The sequence below is a fragment of the Thermobia domestica genome, chromosome 3, assembly GCF_964235325.1.
Source record: "Thermobia domestica chromosome 3, izTheDome1.hap1.1, whole genome shotgun sequence".
In the NCBI taxonomy this organism is placed as follows: domain Eukaryota; kingdom Metazoa; phylum Arthropoda; class Insecta; order Zygentoma; family Lepismatidae; genus Thermobia; species Thermobia domestica.
Window position 1 is genome coordinate 326,152,196 of NC_137456.1, and position 20,796 is coordinate 326,172,991.

General features: G+C 36.4%; 1 protein-coding gene across 1 annotated transcript in view; it reads right to left on the reverse strand.

Moving 5' to 3' along the window:
• Positions 1 to 893: 893 nt before the first annotated feature.
• LOC145681917 (uncharacterized) overlaps positions 894 to 20,796 on the reverse strand; it is a 141,136-nt gene continuing 121,233 nt past the window's right edge. The window contains exon 6 of the mRNA XM_081753519.1: positions 894 to 1,907. Coding sequence (XP_081609645.1) covers positions 1,128 to 1,907 — 780 coding nt within the window. The 3' untranslated portion in view covers positions 894 to 1,127. The remainder of the gene's footprint in view (positions 1,908 to 20,796) is intronic.

Here is a 20,796-nt window from a genome sequence, read left to right on the forward strand (position 1 = left end):
CGTATCTGTGTTGAATTTATGTAGTTCTCTGCATCACTGTGACCATTCCCAGACTCCGCTTTTTAGTTTTTATTTGTGATTGTCGTTTGTAAACTATTGCTTTGTTTTTATATGGTTGTCGAGATGGATTACTCAAGTAATTCCGAAAGCGATACATGTATTTATTCTCGAGAAATTATGTAACCCTGTCGAGAATACTCGGTATAAAAATCATGATACGAAGTAGGAAATTTGAAAGGTTATTTTATTATGTATTGCACAACACATTATGTAAATCATTTAGCAATACATATCGTTCCTGCACGAATATTTTACCTATATCTATACGTTCCTATAGGCTATCTTCTTATAGCCCCGAGATAACTCGGGATAAAAATCTGCCACTTTTTCAGCTTCTTTTTTCTACGTACTGGAAAAGATTTGCGAAGAGATATTTTATTATGCACTCTTCTATATCCAAATTCAAACAAACAAAAAAATATGGGTATTTTGCCAGAAAATCTGGTAGTTAAGTCTTTATGGGATTAAAACAGAGTTCACCCAGTAGACAAACATTTTACACGTAAAAATACTCGTAGTTTGATTTTTGAATTTTGTATAAATATACGCATTTCCATTCTTAATACCACATTTTAAAAGAAGTAATATAGAATAATTTTTATATTATCTCCCTTCACCAATTTCTACTAAACCTTCATATGTACTAGATTGATCTATACCTTCACCCTGCTATCTTACCCTTTAAAACATAACTTCTGGCAAAATACATGTGCTACATGTACACTCGAAGAGGAATTAACCAAATTGTGTTGAGTGCATGGATAACAAAAAACAGAATTCTAATGACCAATTTTAGATCAAATGATAAAAGCAGTTAACTTCGTGTTCTTTATTTCTACAATACTACAATTACTTAATACAATATCACCCACTAGTGTAAAGTTGTGCTCAATATTCATTGTTATTACTGTGCATTTTTAGAAAAGAAAAGTTATATTCCTTATGTATTATCATTTAAATGTATTATATTACTAAAGAAATATAATATAAATCTAATTTATGTGTACATCCCAGAATCTCGGTGATGGCTTTGCGACAATTTCTCCTTATTTTGTGCCTGAAAACACTTACAAATACCAAATATCAACACTCAACATCAAATTGTAATAATTAAGAAGTTCATTATTTTTGTACCATGGCTGCATGTTGGCAATAGTTTCTTCTTCCCAAGGGTTCACTGTAGTATCCATGATAAATGCATAAGAAATATATGGAAGATTATTACGGTGCAGATTGATTCGGAATCCAAACTTAATATGTTCTTCTGTGTTGACAGGTCGAAGAATATAGTACATTCTTCTATTTGGATCATATTTAGTCTCGAGGGAAAACACTCCATGTCCAGGTATGTCAAGAAATTCTTTTTTCTCGTCCAAGCTGAATGGTATTACAAACGAATAACTACTCGAAGCTGAGCATTTTCCCTGATGCAACCGTACGTCTTTATGTTGAGTTTCTAAATGATACTTGATTTCAGGTTTAGTAATATTGACTGTACACTCTTTAACAGGACATTTGATCGGTCTGTACATACATATATTTTCATGCTTCATTTTTTGTTCAAATAACAAAGTTTCCTTACATCCTACTTTTCTGTACTTACAAGGTAGCGGGATCGTTTCAATCATATTTTCAAGAGCATAATTATATCCCCAAAACATCTCTTTTTGACATAGAGGACATGTGTGCAAAATTTCACTTTCTACGTGTACACAACTTTGACAAATAGAGTGGCCAGTCATACATATCTTAATCCGTAATTTAAAGATTTCATTACATACGGCACAGCTGGCACTATTCCAAATTTTCTCCAAATCCTCGTATGAAAGCTTCAATACTCCCTCATCCTTAAAAAAAAAAATAAATAAAATAATAATAATAATAATAATAATAATAATAATAATAATAATAATAATAATAATAATAATAATAATAATAATAATAATAAATTTGAACCATACATGCTACAACTGGTTAGTTCAGATTTATGGAAAACGAGTTTGAAAGATCCCTGAGGGTGCTAGGTTCACGACATGCAACAGAGACGCATAGTAAACAGAAACACTGTTGCCAAGTTCAATGCTTTTCCACTAAATCTGGCGATTTTACAATAGCGCCTTGCGGAGGAAATCGATTGTGAGCAATCCTGTGAAGATGAGAGATCCTTCCGAAAACCTGCTACATGTTTCAATTTTCTTTCTATAGAAGGGTAGATGTTGCGCAAACCGTGAAGGTCTTTATGTGCAATATACGTTATCAAAATAAATCAGCCAAAAGATGGCTTTCCTTCTCAAAATTACGATCTCCAAGATGTTCCTTTTGCAGCCTGCAAATAATCACAGAAAATATGGATATTCTGGTAGAAGTCAAGCAAGCCGGACATATATGTAGCTATGATGTCTGTACTTGTATCCCCCCCTACTTGAAGCATTAACGATAAAGTTAGTCTCAATCGTTAGTGCATCGTTAGTGCTTCTTAGTGCACCAACCCTTAATGTTAGTGTTTGATTAGTGTAGGTGCTACAAGTAAAAAAAACTTTGAAATATAAAATTCATGCTAGCCCCCACTTCAAGCACTAACGCAAAATTAGTGTCATTCGTTAATGTATCGTTAGTACTTTTAGTGCACCAACCCCTAACGTTAGTGCTTCATTAGTGTAGATGCTACAAGTTAAAATCTTTGGAGGTGCCATTCATTAGTGCATCGTTAGTGCTTCTTGGTGAACCAACCCCTAACATTAGTGCTTCAGTAGTGTAGGCTTTAGAGTCAAAACAATAGTAGAGGTAAGCACAGCCCAGGTAGCACACAGACGTACACTGTACGTATTATTAAGGGGTCGTTTGTGGAAATGACGTCTTGCAAGATATTCTGACGTTATTTGTACGCACCGAATATGGCAGAAGAAGGACGTTAACTATGAGACAAAATATTGAACGTAAATTGTACGGACCATAATAGTGACAAAAATTACGTCAAAAGTGGGACTAAAAATAAATGTGCAGTGTAGGGACCTTAATAATGACAAAAATGACGTCCAAAGTGGGACCAAAAATAAGCGTACGCTATACGAACCATAATAGTGACGGAAGTGACGTCGTAAGATTGACCAAACTAATTAATGGAACACGCTTGCGCATAAGTCCACTTTGGCGCCCGGCATTTGTTTGCATGTTGTGTATTTTTGTTGTCATTGAATTCTTATGAAAAGTTGCTGTATTTATTTTAATTTGAAGAAACATGTATGCTGTAGTTGAAGAAAAGGCACTTATAGGAGACAGCAATCCGATTGCAGTTATTAATGTGCGGTGGTTAACGCCGCGAAAATCGGAAGCTTTCTGGCCGCCTTACAAGTCGTCATCAAATTTCGAATCAGCTATACAAAACAGTGAACCCCCAAATAAGAACGTACTTAAATGCCCATAATATGACATCCGTTCGTGACGTCCAGATGACGTGATATTTGGTGACATCATGACGTACCATATGACGTTATTTAATGACCTTCAGAAGAAGTCATAAATGACGTCCGGTGCTACCTGCCCCCAACTTCAAGCACTAACGAAACAAATTGTGCCATTCGCATCGTCATTTTTCATTGTGTCAAATTCCCACCAAATTCGAAAGCACTAATGAACTCTTCTTGTGCAATCGTTAGTGCTTCTTTGAGCACCAGCTCCCAAATTAGTGCTCCAATAGGTTAGACGAATGAAAGAAAAAACTTTAGCCCCAAAAAAAGCACTAACGATTGAACCTACTGCAATCGATAGCGCACCGTTAGTGCTTCTAGAAAACACTAATAGTTTCGTTAATGCTCCATTATTAGTGTAGATATGGCCAATTATATGCCATTCTTTCCCATGTATTTTTATAGGAGTTTCGTGATATGTAATTGGCCATACCTACACTAATAATGAAGCACCAAAAAATATTAATGTTTTCTAGAAGCACTAACGATTGCACTAAGTTTCATCGTTAGTGGTTTCTGGGGGAGATAACGTGAAGTTAACCGTTCGAAAGTTGTTTCCTTCTAGCATCCAAACTGTCAAAGCACTGATGTTGAGTGTTGGTGCTCCAAGAAGCACTAACGAGTGTACTAGAAGAGACCATTAATGCTTCTAAATTTTGCGGGAATTTGACACATTGAAAAATTCCCCATATATTTCTTATGAGAGTTTCGTGACATGTAATTGCCCATATCTACATTAAAAGTGAAGCACTAACAACACTATCAGTGTTTTCTAGAAGCACTAACGATGCATTAACGAACGGTACTAATTTTTTCGTTAGTATTTGAAGTTGGGCAGCGTGTAATTGCCTCCTATCACTGTTTTCCCTCTAGAACCTACACTAATGAAGATCTGACGTTAAGGGTTGGTGCACTAATAAGCACTAAGGATGCACTAACGAATGACACTGATTTTTTCGTTAGTACTTCAAATGAAGGGCAGCGTGAACTTGTTCCCCTAAAGGTTTTTACTTGTATCACATACACTAATGAAGCACTAACGTTAAGGGTTGGTGTACTAAGAAGCACTAACGATTGAGTCTAATTTTATCGTTAGTGCGTCATGTGGGAGCGGGCAAGTTCACGGACAAAGATACACTGGGATCTGTATTTCGACAATTAGCTCGAGAGTACGTGCCAATTCAAACGAAATGGCCGGAACTACTAAACAGAAAAAGCATCGTATGTCACGCTGACAACGCGAGACCACATACACCTTTTAAAAACCTATCCGAAATTGAGAGAACTTGGCAAGGGGATTTGAGTGTATCCACTTTACAGCTGGGACTTGTCATCGTCAGTCTATTATTTTTTAGTTCTCTGCAGAACACCCTGAATGCTATTAATTAGTTTTGAAAGTTGAAACCATATGTCAATTCTTTGACCAGAAACTACAGAAGTTCTATAGCAGAAGTTCTATAGTTCTATAGAAGTTCTATGATGTTGCCAAAGAAGAATGACAGATCATCGACCAAATTGCAATTGTGGTTTTATTATAAAGCTTGAAATTATAATAAATCTATTCTAAATTTTGAGCTTCAATGGCTCAGTACTTTATACACAAACTTATTTATCTTTCTATCTATATTTAGAATTAAATTCTGCTATATCTAGAATTAGCCACGACACCAGGTTATGGGTACGAAGTAATGAGGTGACATGGTCTTAGGCGATGCCCTCGCGGATAATTTAAAATTAGTACCTCACCCTCTCTTATGAAGTCATTAAACCGGGATTTTTGAATTAATGGCTAAGGTGGTCTATCTCGTTCCCTTATATGGGTACAAAATTTGGAAGTTTTTATCACCTTTGATGAGCGATTTCTTACCTTATATGATTAAATATAGGGTCCAAGACAGGAGTACGTGAACGTCACTTATCTGTTCCCTTTAACGGTATAAAAATTTGAAGATTATTGACCTCTTTGCTAATATTTCATTATGTTATGAATCACTATATGGCTCGGTCACGTGGTATGACATCGTGAGGTTTCATGGTGTTATGCCACACCCTTAAGAAATTCGAAATTAGCCCCAGCCTCAACCTTTTGACGTTACTACACCGGCATGTTTGAATTAGAGGGTATAGTGGTCTATTTCGTTCATTTTCATGGGTATAAAATTATCAAAAATATAAATTTCGGAGGTTTCTGACCTATTTTTACCCTCTTTGATGAGTTCTTATAACCTTAGATCGTTATATGACTGAGTGCAGGGTCCTGGGGAGAAGTACATTAATGTCCCTTGGAAGAGTACCGATACGTATAGGTCCACCTTAAATCTTTAAAATTCCAAATTTTCAGTTTTCGTATGGCAACGTAGGACCATGGCATGTACCTGTTGATTCATCTTCTTCCCTTTGATAGATATAAAATTACCAAAGGGGAGGTTATTGACCTAAAGGATTCTCTTTAATGATGATTTATTTATTATATAGGAATCCAGAACATGGGATGCATTAACGCATTTCTTTAAATTTTCGGGAGGTGTGTACGGTATTGGATCACCCTTAAATTTTGGAAATTGCCACATTTTTAAATTTAGTATAATAATGTAGGAAGAGTGATGTATAGGCTCACTTTTAATTTTATAAATTATCATAGAATGTCCTTCGCAGTCTGATAAGTCCTAACTTGTTTATTTATTTATTTAGTTTTGTTCAAAGATGTTTGTTCAATGTAACTTGTTAGCTGTAGAAGAAGAAGAAGGAAGGTGTAGGTCTTGTTGAAACTGTGTATAGCATGAGTGTGTGAGTGTGCGCGTAGTCTATAGCTGCATCATTGTAGTGTTCAATGTGCATTTTATTTTAACTGGGGAATTGTAAGGAACAGTCATTGTATTTTTTGGTCTAGGAATTAATTCGTGCGGTTGGTACGCACACATTGAAGCTGTAGTACAAACACAAAATACATAAATACTTTTAAAAAAATATTGTCCATCGCTAGCCACCACTTTCGCCCATCTGTCAGGCAATGTACGGATTCCGTGGCGAAAGAAGTCCTCATCCTTGGAAGCGATCCAGTCAGAGACCCATGTTTCGATATCTTCTGAAGAAGTAAACCGCTGTCCAATCAAATCGTTGTTCATGCAATCGAACAAGTAGTAGTCCGAAGGAGCAACGTCTGGTGAATACGGCGGGTGGGGTAAAACTTCCCATCCGACATTTTCTAAATAGGTTTCGACCGGTTTTGCGACATGTGGGCGAGCGTTATCATGTTGAACAATAAGTTTATCATGTCTGTTCTCCCATTCTGGTCGTGTTCTGGCCAGAGCTTGCTTCAAACGCATTAATTGTCGTCGATAACGTTCTCCATTCATAGTTTCACCCGGTTGCAGCAGCTCATAGTACACCACACCTTTCATATCCCACCATATGCACAGCATAACCTTTGCACAGTGAATATCTCGTTTTGGTTGTGATGGACCTGGTTCACCTGGTTTCACCCAGGCCTTTTTTTGTTTAGGGTTCTCGTAATGGATCCACTTCTCATCACCCGTAATAATTCGATGCAGAAACCCCTTTCTGCTCTGTCGTTGAAGCAGCAATTCGCAAATGGTTTTTCGTCTTTCAACGTCCTGTCTTTCAATTCATGTGGAACCCAATGTGACATCTTTTGAATCATTCCCATGGCTTTCAAGCGTTTGGAGACTGTTGTTTGATCAACGCCTAATGCTGCTGCAAGTTGTTCCTGTGTTTGACACGAATCCTGCTCGAGCAATGCTGTCAATTCTTCGCCTTGAAATTTTTTTGGCTGTCCAGCTCGCTCTTGGTCTGCCAAGCCGAAATCACCACTTCTAAACCGTGCAAACAACTTCTGACACGTTCGCTCAGCTAGAGCATGGTCACCATACACTTCCACCAAAATACGATGACTTTCAGTCGCACTTTTCTGCATGTTAAAGTAATGCAGCAGGACACCCCGCAAAAACACTTTATCAAGCACAAATTGCGCCATGTTCACTTAACTACAAACTGGTATTGTTGACGCTTTAATCCACTGCCCTATACTACGAACGATACGCGATGACAGGGGTTTGCAACACATGTGTGGATACACGGAACTGTGGGACGCTCCGTTCGTTGCGCCATCTCTTGTCCACCCGCACGAATTAATTCCTAGACCAATATATTAAATCGAACTATTACAGAACGAACCAGCTTTTGTGTTATACTGTCCATCATAAAGAATTGGTCCTCCTGACTAGATGTTAATACGTGTTTATGTGTTTATGTGATCTACGTGCTAAGACTCGTGTGTAACAAAGAAAGAAAAAAATCTGTGGGCGACAATGGAAGCTTACAGTTCCAAAAGCGTGTTTTAAAAGGTAAGGTCACTCGTGCTGAAAAGTGCATAAACAATATCACAGAACAGGAAGATGCTAGTGTAGTTCAGGTTTACAAAAACAAAGTGAGTGAACTGTCATGTGAAACAAATGAGCTTTTGTTTCTAGCCAGTAACTTGTGTGCCGAAGAAGAAATTTATTTGGTGTAAGAAGAAGAGCTTGTTGCTATAGAAGATAGACTTACAAAGCTTAGCGTGAAATTAGTGGAAGTGCAGGGTAAAATATCTCACCCTTCTTCTAGTGATGTGAATAATAATAATAAAAAAAACAAGAAAAACACAACAGAAATTCGACTTCCAAAATTGCAGTTGTCATGCTTTAGCGGGAACTTAAATGATTGGCTTTCGTTTCGTGATTTGTTTATCGCAGCAGTGTATAATAATGAAAAATTGACGGGTGCATAAAAACTTCAGTACTTAAAAACTAGTCTGCAAGGTGAAGCAGCAAATCTATACAAATAACTGACGATAACTATAAAGAAGCTTGGGACCTGTTAAATTTAAGGTATCACAATAAACGAGAATTAGTCACGTCTATCTTGCGGGGCACAGTGTGACATATTGATGATCTAGGAGGACAAAATCCATTTTTCTAAGTTATTAATATACATATAACTGCTAGTTATTCCAATAATATAATAACCACAGTTTATCAAAACAACATTTGTTTCCAATTCTGTTATTTAATCTAGCCGACAGATAAGACCAAACTTGTCGGAACACCTGCTCACTGGTTTCGCAGTGCGCGTTCGAAAATCTGTGATGCGACTTCGCTTGCCCAGTGTGGATCACACGAGTCGTGTAACACCAAAAGGAAAGTGGTCATATTACGTCTGTTCTGAATTGTAGTGTTTCGTTTCAAATCATTTTGTTCGTTCTGAAAAAAGGTACGGAAAACTGTAAGTGTTAAACACACAATTATTTTGAAATGTAAAAAAGAGCTTTGAGTTTTAGTACATTATTCCGCATTATTCCAGTGTTAAATTGTATGTAAGTTATTGCTGATAATTCAGACTTTTCAAAAGTGAAAAGAGTTGTTGCGCAAATTTGCGCACTTAAAGGATTTTGGTTTTCAATTACAATGGCACTACAAATTCCCTTTCACACTTTATTTGAGATATAGGTACAGAATTCAAGTTCGACGAGATTCGATGCCTTACTGACGCATGTTGAGCGATCAGTAGTCTACCCCCCATTATCTGGTGATGATTTATAATCTATTAAGGCGCTACTTAGGATTTTAGTCACAAACTTGAAGTGAAGTGGAAGACAGCATCAAGACATCTCAAACGTTTTCTGCAAAATAATTCCTCCTGGCTTGAAGGAAGTCTTCAATTCCCGGACCTCATGACATTGCAGCCTAGTACATCTCAAGGTCATCTTCGAAGGCCAAACAAATTCTTCAGTGACTGCATCCGAAAATCAAAGAAACGTAGAGTGAAGATTCTCATTGAAGAAACGAACCATGAGGAACTGTCGCTGGCCATTTAACTAAAACTTAGACAAGAAGGAAAGAGGGGTTCTGCTTCAATTGTGAGTGAACTTTCAAGTGCCTCTCCCCAGAGAGGAACTAGAATGAAGTCTTGTCTTGTATTCTTCCTATTGGCGAGCTTTCGGATGAAGAACAAGAGACCAGAAATAAGCACCACAGGTAATACAGGGAATTCTTAACAAGGAATACATCGAGAACTAATACAAATAGCGATCTGCTCCACGGGCTTATTATCTCTGATCCAATCATTGGAAGTTACCGATTTCCTCCAAAAACAAAACACAGTCGTATCGACGGAGAGGTACTTGATTTATTGGATGAGCCTTCTTTGCACATTTCCAACGAACATCGATCTTCATCAAATGACTCATCGGCCAACAAACGTGAAGAATTTATAAGTCAACATAATGTTTGACTGTCCAAATAATTTTATAGTCCAAATTATGTTATATTTTGTGTTGTGTTATATTTATATAAAGTGGAATGTGTGATAAATGAAAACACAGGAGAGAAACAATTAATAAATATTGAATAAAAATGGTGAGAAGCAGTAAATCAAAAAGTAGTCAGCATACTAAATAATTGTTTTTTTTTTTTTTTTTTTTTTTTTGTTTATTTGTTTCTTTGTTCTATTCTGAGGCTGTTTCTTTTTTATTCTCAATTATGCGAGTCCACTATGCATGACGATCTTTGTGTTTTTCCTTTTTCTCTTGTAATAAAAATAATAAATTATAAATTAATAAAATGAGAAAATAAATGGCATAGAACCTAATCAAATTTTTGTAAAAGCATGCCAAAAAAATAGCAGCCTCGCCTCATCCTGTTGAGGTTTCGAAACTAAAAAAGAAGAAAGAAAGAAACGAAAAAGTAGCAGAGAGAGATCAAATTGTTAAGAGGCAGTTGTGTCTGCCATAAGACCAAAAGAACTTGGCCAAGGCAGGGGGAAGTAGAGGCATTAAAAATCATGTTTCCATGCTTTGTTTCAATAACTAGTGGTCATTACTGTTTTTTACAATCAACTTTCCTCTCGTTGTCGTTTTTCTTTATGTGAACAACCCTTTCTTCCTTTTTATTTAACGTGTGTATACAAAAGTTGTTATTGTTGCCGTGGATTAGTTACTACTTCTTTATATATATATATATATATATATATATATATATATATATATATATATATATATATATATATATATATATATATATATATATATATAGGGTTCAATAGCATGGGTTCAGTTATTTCTACTATTGTACCCCAGAAACCTGCCTTATGTCACTTTAATGTGACAGATTCTTGATATAATAATTTTCTCCTCCTAGATTGGCAAAATGTCACACTGTGCGGCGGTTTGTAAGTCAAGGTCAAGTGCAGCAAGAATCAGCTGGCGAGTTACATCAGTTGTTGGATACAAGTGTTCAGTGTGTGCGATCGTTATCAGTGTTGGACATAAAAGTAAACGAATGGGATCCTTTGCTTATATTTCATATAACAGAGAAACTAGACAGTGAAATAAAAAGGCATTGGGAACTTTCATTGTCAGACAGTGAACTACCAACATTCGACCAATTGGTGAAATTCATAGATCATAGGTGTCGTGCATTGGCAAGTAGTACTTCCAATGCAAAATCAACCCCACCTAGTGAGCCAAGCAATGGTAATAAAAAATCAACAATAGCGCATCATACTTCAGCTCAATTTTCGTGTTGCCAGTGCAAAAGCAAAAATCATCCTTTGCATAAATGTGATGACTTTCTTTCGCTGTCAGTTCACGAACGTCATTCTTTATTGAAAAACAAAGCATTATGCTTTAATTGCTCACAATCTAATCATAAACTGTCCAGTTGCAAATCAGCATCGTGTCGTGAGTGGCAAACGCCATCATACTTTACTTCATTTTCCAAATAAACAGAACTCAGGTGTTTCAGTGGGGACTCATTTTTCAAGTGAAACAAATGTGCAACCTGCTGTGTTATTACAGACTGCAGTAGTGATGGTGAAGGATTCATATGGTGATTTACAACCTGTGAGAGCCTTGTTAGATTCATCCAGTGAAAAAAGCTTTGTACCAGAAAACTGCACACAACGGCTCGGTTTACAAAAACAGCCTGTGTATGTACATGTTTCGGGATTGAGTTCCAGCAATGTTGCTCGGGCAAAAGGTGTTGTTAATATTGTGTTTACATCAAGTTATGATGTTAATTCAGAATTTTCTGTAGAAGCCAAAGGTAACAGGCATGTTACCAAAACGGTATATTCATAACAGCAAGCACTGGTCTTATGTTAACATGTTAACATTAGCAGATCCGAATTTTGATGTTTCTGACAGAATTGATCTGTTATTGGGTGCAGATATTTACCCTCAATTGCTATTGGTGGGTGTGTGTAGTGGTGTTAATGGTTCTCCGGTAGCAGTGAATACCAAATTAGGATGGGTGTTGTTTGGTTCTACTGTTGACGATGAAGTGCGACGTAAAGAATTCACATATCATATCCAGTGCAACAGTGAAAGAATATTGCAACAGTTTTGGGAATCTTAAGATATTTCTACACAAAATATAATGTTGTCAGAAGAAAAACTGTGAAATTTATTTCGAGAATACCCATCAAAGAGATGAGGCAGGTAGGTTTCATGTGCAGTTACCATTTCATGACAACAGTGCAAGACTTTGTGAGTCACGTGAAGTGGCAATTTAACGCCTTAAGCAAGTAGAAAGTCGGTTGAAGAAGCGGCCTAAAATGCGTCAATTATATGTAGATTTTATGAATAAGTATGAGGTACTTGGGCATATGGAGATTATTCCAGAAAGAGAAATACTGAAACTAAACATTGAAGTGTGTCACTTCATGCAATGCTAAAAGATTCCAGTTCTACGACAAAACTGAAAGTAAAACTTCATCTAATATGTCATTGAATGATAAGTTATTTGTCGGACCTAGGTTGCAGTGTGACTTAATTCCATTACTTGTGCGTTTTAGACAACATAATGTGGCGTTTACAACGATAACGTTGTATGTTTCATTAGCAATCTGTGCGTATTTACAAAAAGGAATCAGAGGCGAATTATGTGAGCAATATGATGTATAAAGAAAAGAAAGACATTTAGAGATTCTGAGATATTATTTGTGTAATCAGTAACAAAAATAAGAGTTGTAGTTACTATAGCATAAGTGTCATTTCGAAGATTAGTAAAAACGGCATTTCAACACGACCTTAATATTACTATATTGCGAAGTGGAAAAGTAATAAAGCGAAATATGGCCATGAGTACTGAAAGTAATAACATGATTGGTGAACAGAGTGTATATCCCGAATCGACTCCGAGTGACAATTTGGCTGACATCCTAAAAGACTTGGCCCAACAGATGAAAAATCAGGCTCAGCAGATGAAAAGCCAGTACGAGCAAATCAATGATCAAATGCGACACCAGTCAGAGCAGATGAAAAACCAATCTGAACAAATTCAAGAGAAATTGGACCAGAAATTAACCCAGTTAGCCCAGGACTTTGATGAAAAAATAGTGAAATTGAACCAACGTAATGAAGACAGATGGGAGCATGTGCATCATCAGCTAAATCAGATCAACCTCCAGGTGACGGAAAAATTCGAGAAATACGAAGAGAAGATAGAAAAGGTTGTACAAAGAAGTACAGAAATGGAAGAATCCATGGATGTTTTAAAATCAACTATCAACGTCCATGAAAACCATATTAAAGTACTGCGAGATGAAGTTAATTTCATCAAAGAAAGATGTATTCCCGGAACTTCATTCCAGGATACCGAAGGCGCGAGTCATCCTATAGCCACAGGTTGGGTACCTGATCATCCTCCAAGAACAACATTGGAATTTGAGGGATCATCCAGCGGTGCGGAGAATAGTGACAGAGAAGAACAAGTGAGGCAAATATCCAAGTGCAGACACATCTCCAGTAGAGGTTTGAAGACATCCACAGGTAATCAGTTGCGGTTTAGCGAAGTAAAGTCGCTCACAAAGTTTATGGTGTGCCAGGAGATATACCTGCTAGGGCATTTCTCGAAAAATTCCAAGATGAATGCGAGCTCATCGGTGTAAATGAGTCTCAATACTTAAAACTATTACCACATATCTTGTTGCCACCTTGCCTAACGTGGTTTAAGGATATTAGAGGTAGTATTCGTTCGTATTTAGATTTTAAGAATGCTCTTTTCTCAAATTACGAAAACGATTTTATGGTAGCAAATAGAGATGCTGTTTTGAGAACGAACCACTACAATCCTAAGTTACACCGTAGCATTACTGAATTTGTAGTATCGACATATCATGAGCTAAGATCATTAAATCCGAACCATCCGAAATCCCGAATTATAGCTTCAATTAGGATCTTATTGCCACTTAGACTACAACAGTTGTTAATGTCGGCTCAGTGCATTAATTTCAATCATTTAATTATGCTCATTCAAAGTTATGAGAGCCAGTCTGTAATTCAGAATAGCAATAAGATGCAAGATAGAGGTCAGGGTAATTATGCACGTAATCAAACACAATATGCTCCAGTCCGTAATGTAGATATACAACCTGAAAGTGATTCTAATGTTCGTAGTTCCAATAATAGAATGAATAGTTATAATGGTACCAGAAATCAAACACAACCTAACTATAGAAATGGAGCTAGGAATTTCAGAAACAACAACAGGAATTTCAGTAGGAATAATAATTACCGCCGATCTTCACAAAATCAATTTGCAGATGGCAGGAATTTCGTAAACAGGAATCAAAATATGGTATCATCCTATGAAAGACAAGCACGTACACAAGATTGTGCTATACAATGTTCCTTAAATGAACCCTTCGAACGTATAACTTGAACTGACAAAAAGGCGTCCGATAGATTTGTATTAATTTGACCTTTGCTTACGTCTATGGTTAATGTGCTCTTCGTTCAATTTATTATTAAAATGTACGTTGAAAACATATGTAATTATGAAATATTTTGATTATGGGTAAAACTCATTATTTACGGAATGTTGACGAAGCTCTTATACTCGGGTTAGCCGTTTGGTTGTCCGCGAACTCCTCCTAGACCGTTTGGGCGATCTCAACCAAACTTAGCACGCTGATAGAGTATGTCGTGCTGAGTGACAACATAGGTCGAAATCAAAAATCCGATGTACCATCGAGGAATAATCACCGAAAAACGCTTACTCCTAGACCGTTTGGCCGATCTTAACCAAGCTTAGCACGCTGATAGAGTATGTCGTGCTGAGTGACAACATAGGTCGAAATCAAAAATCCGATGTACCATCGAGGAATAATCACCGAAAAACGCTTACTCCTAGACCGTTTGGCCGATCTCAACCAAACTTAGCACGCTGATAGAGTATGTCGTGCTGAGTGACAACATAGGTTGAAATCAAAAATCCAATGTACCATCGAGGAATAATCACCGAAAACGCTTCCTTCTAGACCGTTTGGCCGATCTCAACCAAACTTAGCACGCTGATAGAGTATGTCGTACTGAGTGAGAACATAGGTCGAAATCAAAAATCCGATGTACCATCGAGGAATAATCACCGAAAAACGCTTACTCCTAGACCGTTTGGCCGATCTCAACCAAACTTAGCACGCTGATAGAGTATGTCGTGCTGAGTGACAACATAGGTTGAAATCAAAAATCCAATGTACCATCGAGGAATAATCACCGAAAACGCTTCCTTCTAGACCGTTTGGCCGATCTCAACCAAACTTAGCACGCTGATAGAGTATGTCGTACTGAGTGAGAACATAGGTCGAAATCAAAAATCCGATGTACCATCGAGGAATAATCACCGAAAAACGCTTCCATAGACTTAACATGGGGAAAAGGTTTTCATGCAGATAAAATGGTCCCTTATCGACGTAAAAGCAACTATGTTTTAAAAAGTCAGAATAAACGGATTACGTAGCTTAAGCTCACTCAGCTCATTTCATTGCAATCGAGTCTATCCATTGCATTCCTAGTATATTGTTTCTTTATTAACTGAAATTTAGAGTATATTCTCAACACCGAGATTACTTGAGACAAAAATGTACCGTTTAAAGTGGATTCCAGGGGGCGTGGTGGCTCATTAGTAGAGCTATTGCCACCTCTGGTGTGTGGAATTCCTGGTTCCATTCCCAGCCAAGTAAGTTTGTGGTGGACAACATCATGTCCTTAGGTTTTCTTGGGATAATTCCACATTCTCATTTCACCGATTCTTTCATCATAACTCAATGACCTTGATCATCAGTCTCATCATTACGTGGGATATTAAACTGAAAGATTTCATTTGCATTTTTTCTAATAACTTGAACTCTACAGAATAACTCTCTCACCTACACATTATCTGGTCAGCTGGACTTGTCTTGTCTTGTCTTCGTCACCATTAATGGTGTTTAATAATTAGGTGCACCAACAACTAAAGTCAAGTGTGCTACAAATGCAGAAATTTTGACTTATTTGTGTAGAAATTGACTTGCTTGTATAATAAAGTGTACAAAAGTTTGCAAATGGCGGACATCGCCATTTGCAATTGTTGGCCGTCAGTCAAGTCGAAGTGCCTGAATTATAGTGTAAAGAAATTGATAGCAGTTAAAAATAGAATTCAGTATATGCATGTAATATATATAAAAATAATATGTGAAAGTCAGGTTAATTGTAAAATTGTCAAAATAGGGATGAATTGAAGTCAAAATCGGGAAAGGGGTCCAGCAGGACGAAGAGGGCCAACTATCCAGTTAGGCAGGGTGTAAAATTGGAAAAAAGTGAGTATCAAATTAAATACAGATGAATAGAGTAATTGTGCATGAGTGTAGGTGTATTTGTAAGTAAATATAAATGTGTGGAATGAATGTATGACGTGCACTTTTCACTTAATCCCCTTCCTCTTCTGCATCACACACCAGGGGATGTTAACACTATCACTATTGCAGCTGAACTTGTATTTCCTTTAAATCTTCATTTTTTCCTTTAACGTAGATATCGAACTACAAAATTCATATTTCTTTCATTTTCTTTTTTATGACAAGACATGCGTGTGTCTAATTTTTAAATAAACAGTTTCTTTCCGTATCCTTACAAGTGATCATAATTGTCACTTGTAGATAACTAGAATTAGGATTGTAAATTTAATCGCTTCAAATACGGGCAATATTATGGTCTAATAGATAATAATGGTTTACACGACAACCTATGGAACCCAAAATATATATGAATAGGATTGATGTAGTTTACAGTGAGGAGATTTGGGAAGAAAAGTGAACTACTATTTCACTTATGCCTCGTTTATGGTAGTTAACTGAAAATATTATTGAATAGCTTTAATTGAAGAAATGTTAGATGTTTGTGTTCCATGTCTTGTACGAAGTTATCTTATAATTACTTATTTGAATATTATGAATATTTAAAAATAAAAGATCATAATTTTAATGTAAACTTATTAAAGTAATGACAGATATATCAAATAGATGCACCTTATTATATGGAAAGAATAAGAATAATGAATATCGAATTTCTTAATTTTTCAAAAGTTTATTAATGTATTAAATGATAACCATCAATGCGTTTATATGTTCCAACTTTGTTGACTTCTGATCCTATCAATATTTAATATTATGAAGATCCTTTGTAAATAGTGTTATTTGTATATGAAGGAATAGTTAATTTTGTACCCTAGAAGAAAACTACCAGTTAGGTTTAATTTGTGAATAGCCTTACTTATGATAATTGTAATGCGTCGTTATTAATATTGAGATATATTGACAAATATAAAAATGTGTTATGTTAATATATTATATATAAATGGAAAAATAGAATATGTGTATTAAAGGTGATATTATATATATATGAGGGCTATTCAAAAGATAAATGTTTCATGGTATTTAACCCAGGGTTCTTTCCTTCATAGTAAAACTATTATGGAAGTCCCGTTCGAGGCGACATCTACAACGATAACGTTGTATGTTTCATTAACAATCTGTGCCTATTTACAGAAAGGAATCAGAGGCGAATTATGTGAGCAATATGATGTATAAAGAAAAGAAAGACATTTAGAGATTCTGAGATATTATTTGTGTAATCAGTAACAAAAATAAGAGTTGTTGTTACTATAGCAACGACATAAATAATTGTACATATACGGAGACATATTGACGAGAAAGGAAGTGTGTGTATGAAGGTCCATATATTTTGTATATTTTGTTATATGTGCAGAAAAATTAACAATATATACTTTTCATGGTCAAATATTAAAAACCAGCTAAGACAGTGTTATAAGGCGTTTGAATTACTTTGAAGATTATTAGTATACGAACCAGGACAGACCCCTTACACGTTGACTGCTGATATTGAGAAAGTGTATAGACAGGTGAGAATCCAACCAGAACATAGAGACTTGCAGCAAATTGTGTGGCGTGAAAAACCTAATCTTCCGATGAAAGATTACAGGCTTGTGACGGTAACTTATGGTACAGCTTCAGCACCATATTTAGCGGTGAAAAGTTTGCAACAACTAGCGAAATATGAAGAAGAATCATTTCTTATTGCAGCGGCTGTAGTAATGCAAGACTTTTTTGTTGATTACTTAATCAGTGGTGCCAACTCAGTTAGTGAAACAATTCAGTTACGAGAACAACTCAGTGCATTGTTGCAGAAAGGAGGTTTTGAACTGAGAAAATGGGCATCCAACAGTCCCAACTTTTGAATTCCCTACCCTCCCATTTGAAACAAGTGACAAGTGGTTTAGATTTTGATAGTAGTAATTCAGTGAAAACGTTAGGAATTCAGTGGTATCCATCAAATGATGTATTTTCGTATAATGTCAATCTTGTGTCAGTTAAGTCAGTTGTAACTAAGCGTAATATTTTATCAGAAAGTGCAAAAGTGCTCGATCCATTAGGTTTGATTTCTCCAACTACTATTATTGCGAAAATTTTATTGAAAGAAATTTGGAAACTAAATTTGGAATGGGACAGTTCAGTTCCTCAATGGATTTTGAGGAAATGGAGGAATTACTACTCAGAGCTTCCTTTATTTAAAAACATCAAAATCAACAGGTGTATCAGTGTCACTCAAGCTACGAGAAGAGAGTTAATAGGATTTTGTGATTCTTCCGAAAAGGCCTATTATGGAGTGGTACATATATATGAAATCTATATCTCAAGACGGCCAAGTGTTTGTAAACATTGTTATGGGAAAAACGAAGGTTGCTCCAATCAAACAAGTGTGTTTGCCACGATTAGAGCTCTGTGGTGCATTGCTATTAGCTAAAATGATGAATATCATATTAAATTCATTATGTTTGGAAGTGCATGATGTAATTGCCTATTCTGACTCTACTGTTGTGTTATCGTGGCTGAATTTGGATTCAAGCAGATGGATAGTGTTTGTCGCGAATCGTGTCGCAAAGATTCAAACTCTTTTGTCATCAGTGAAGTGGCTCAAGGTGGATTCAAGGAATAATCCAGTAGACTATGGTTCTCGAGGTTTAATACCTTCTGCCTTACTAGCACATTACTTATGGTTCCCAGGCCCAGAGTGGCTCAAAAACCCCATTCTCCCAGAGTGTAATGAATATACAGTTGATTCAAAGTTAGTCAATCAAGAGGAAAGAAAACACATATTTGTATGCATGTTCATGTTGATAACTCCAGTATTAACAATTGTTCATCGTTGGTGAAACTTGAGCGAATTGTTGCATATTGTAAGCGCTTTATTAATAATTGTCGTGTGTCGCAAGGAAACAAGCATACAGGTCCACTTACACTGACATAACTTTCTAATGCCTTGATGTATCTGATAAAGATAGTTCAACAAAGGGCATTTGCATCAGAAATTGAGTACCTGAAAAACGGAAAAGCATTACCTTCCAAAAATCGATAGCTTTGCTTGAACCCATTTGTGGATTATAAAGGTATTTTACGTGTGGGAGGTCGACTTAAAAATGCCAATGTTTCAGAAGATCGAAAGCATCCCATTTTACTTCCATGGGATAGCTATTTAACAGAATTAATTGTGTGGAATGAACACAAATTGTGTTTGCATGGTGGACCAAGACTGGTATTATCTTCTTTACAACAGGCATGTTGGATTATAAATGGAAGAGATTTTGTTCGCAAATTACTTCGCAAATGTGTGACATGTCATCACCATAAAAAGTTAACGGTAGAACAGCTTATGTGATATTTGCCTGCTTCAAGAGTAAATCCCAGTCGTTCGTTTAGTCGTTCAGGAATTGATTATTGTGGGCCAATTGATCTCAAAGCAATTAAAGGCAGAGGGCGAATAACTTACAAAGCATATGTAGCATTATTTGTGCTTTACTACTCACGCAATCCATTTAGAAATTGTGAGTGACTGTACAACTGAAGCTCTCTTAGCTGCTCTAAGAAGATTTGTTGCTCGTAGGGGAAAACCAACAGGTATATTTAGTGACTGTTCCACAACATTCGTCAAAGCTAACAAAGAGCTAAAAGATTTTGTTACGTTGCGAAAATCTGATCATCATAATATTAGGGTCACAGATTATCTTAGTAAGGAAGGCATACAGTGGCATTTTAATGTACCACATTTTGGTGGATTGTGGGAGGCCGAAATCAAATCAATGAAGTACCATCTGAAAAGAAGAGTAGGCAATGCTGTATTAAATTCTGAAGAAATGGCAACTGTGTTGTATCAAATTGAAGCGTGCCTGAATTCACGGCCAATTACCCCTTTGTCTTCAGATCCTAGTGATTTGTGTAGCCTAACTCCAGGACTTTTTCTGAATGGGGTTCCAATGTCGGGAATACCTGAACCAGATTACACAGAAAAGAAACTTAATCGACTGTCAAGATGGCAATTAGTGCAATGACTTCAGCAAAACTTCTGGAAGAGGTGGAGTGTAGAATATATCTGTATGTTACAACAGCGTCCAAAGTGGTGGAAAAGAAACAACAACGTGAAGGAAGGTGATTTAGTTTTACTTGTGGAAGATAACTTACCTCCTTTAAAATGGAAGTTAGGACGTATTGTAAATATTCATCCTGGAAGCGATAACGTTATTCGTGCAGTGACCTTAAAGACCTCAGATGGAGTTTACAAAAGACCAGTTGTGAAAGTATCTCCATTGCCATTTGATTGAAAAAGACATTTTTCATTTACCGTTTTGTTTTACTTTTATATTTCATTTCCAAAATATTACTAATTCATCTTTTGTGTGTATCTTGAACTAGATCGTTCAAGGGTGGGGGCTATGTTTAGTCCTAACTTGTTTATTTAAATTGTTTAGTTTTGTTTAAAGATGTTTGTTCAATGTAACAAGTTAGCTGTAGAAGAAGAAGAAGGAAAGTGTAAGTGCTTGTTGAAACTGTGTATAGCAGCAGTGTGTGAGTGTGCGCGTAGTTTATAGCTGTATCATCGTAG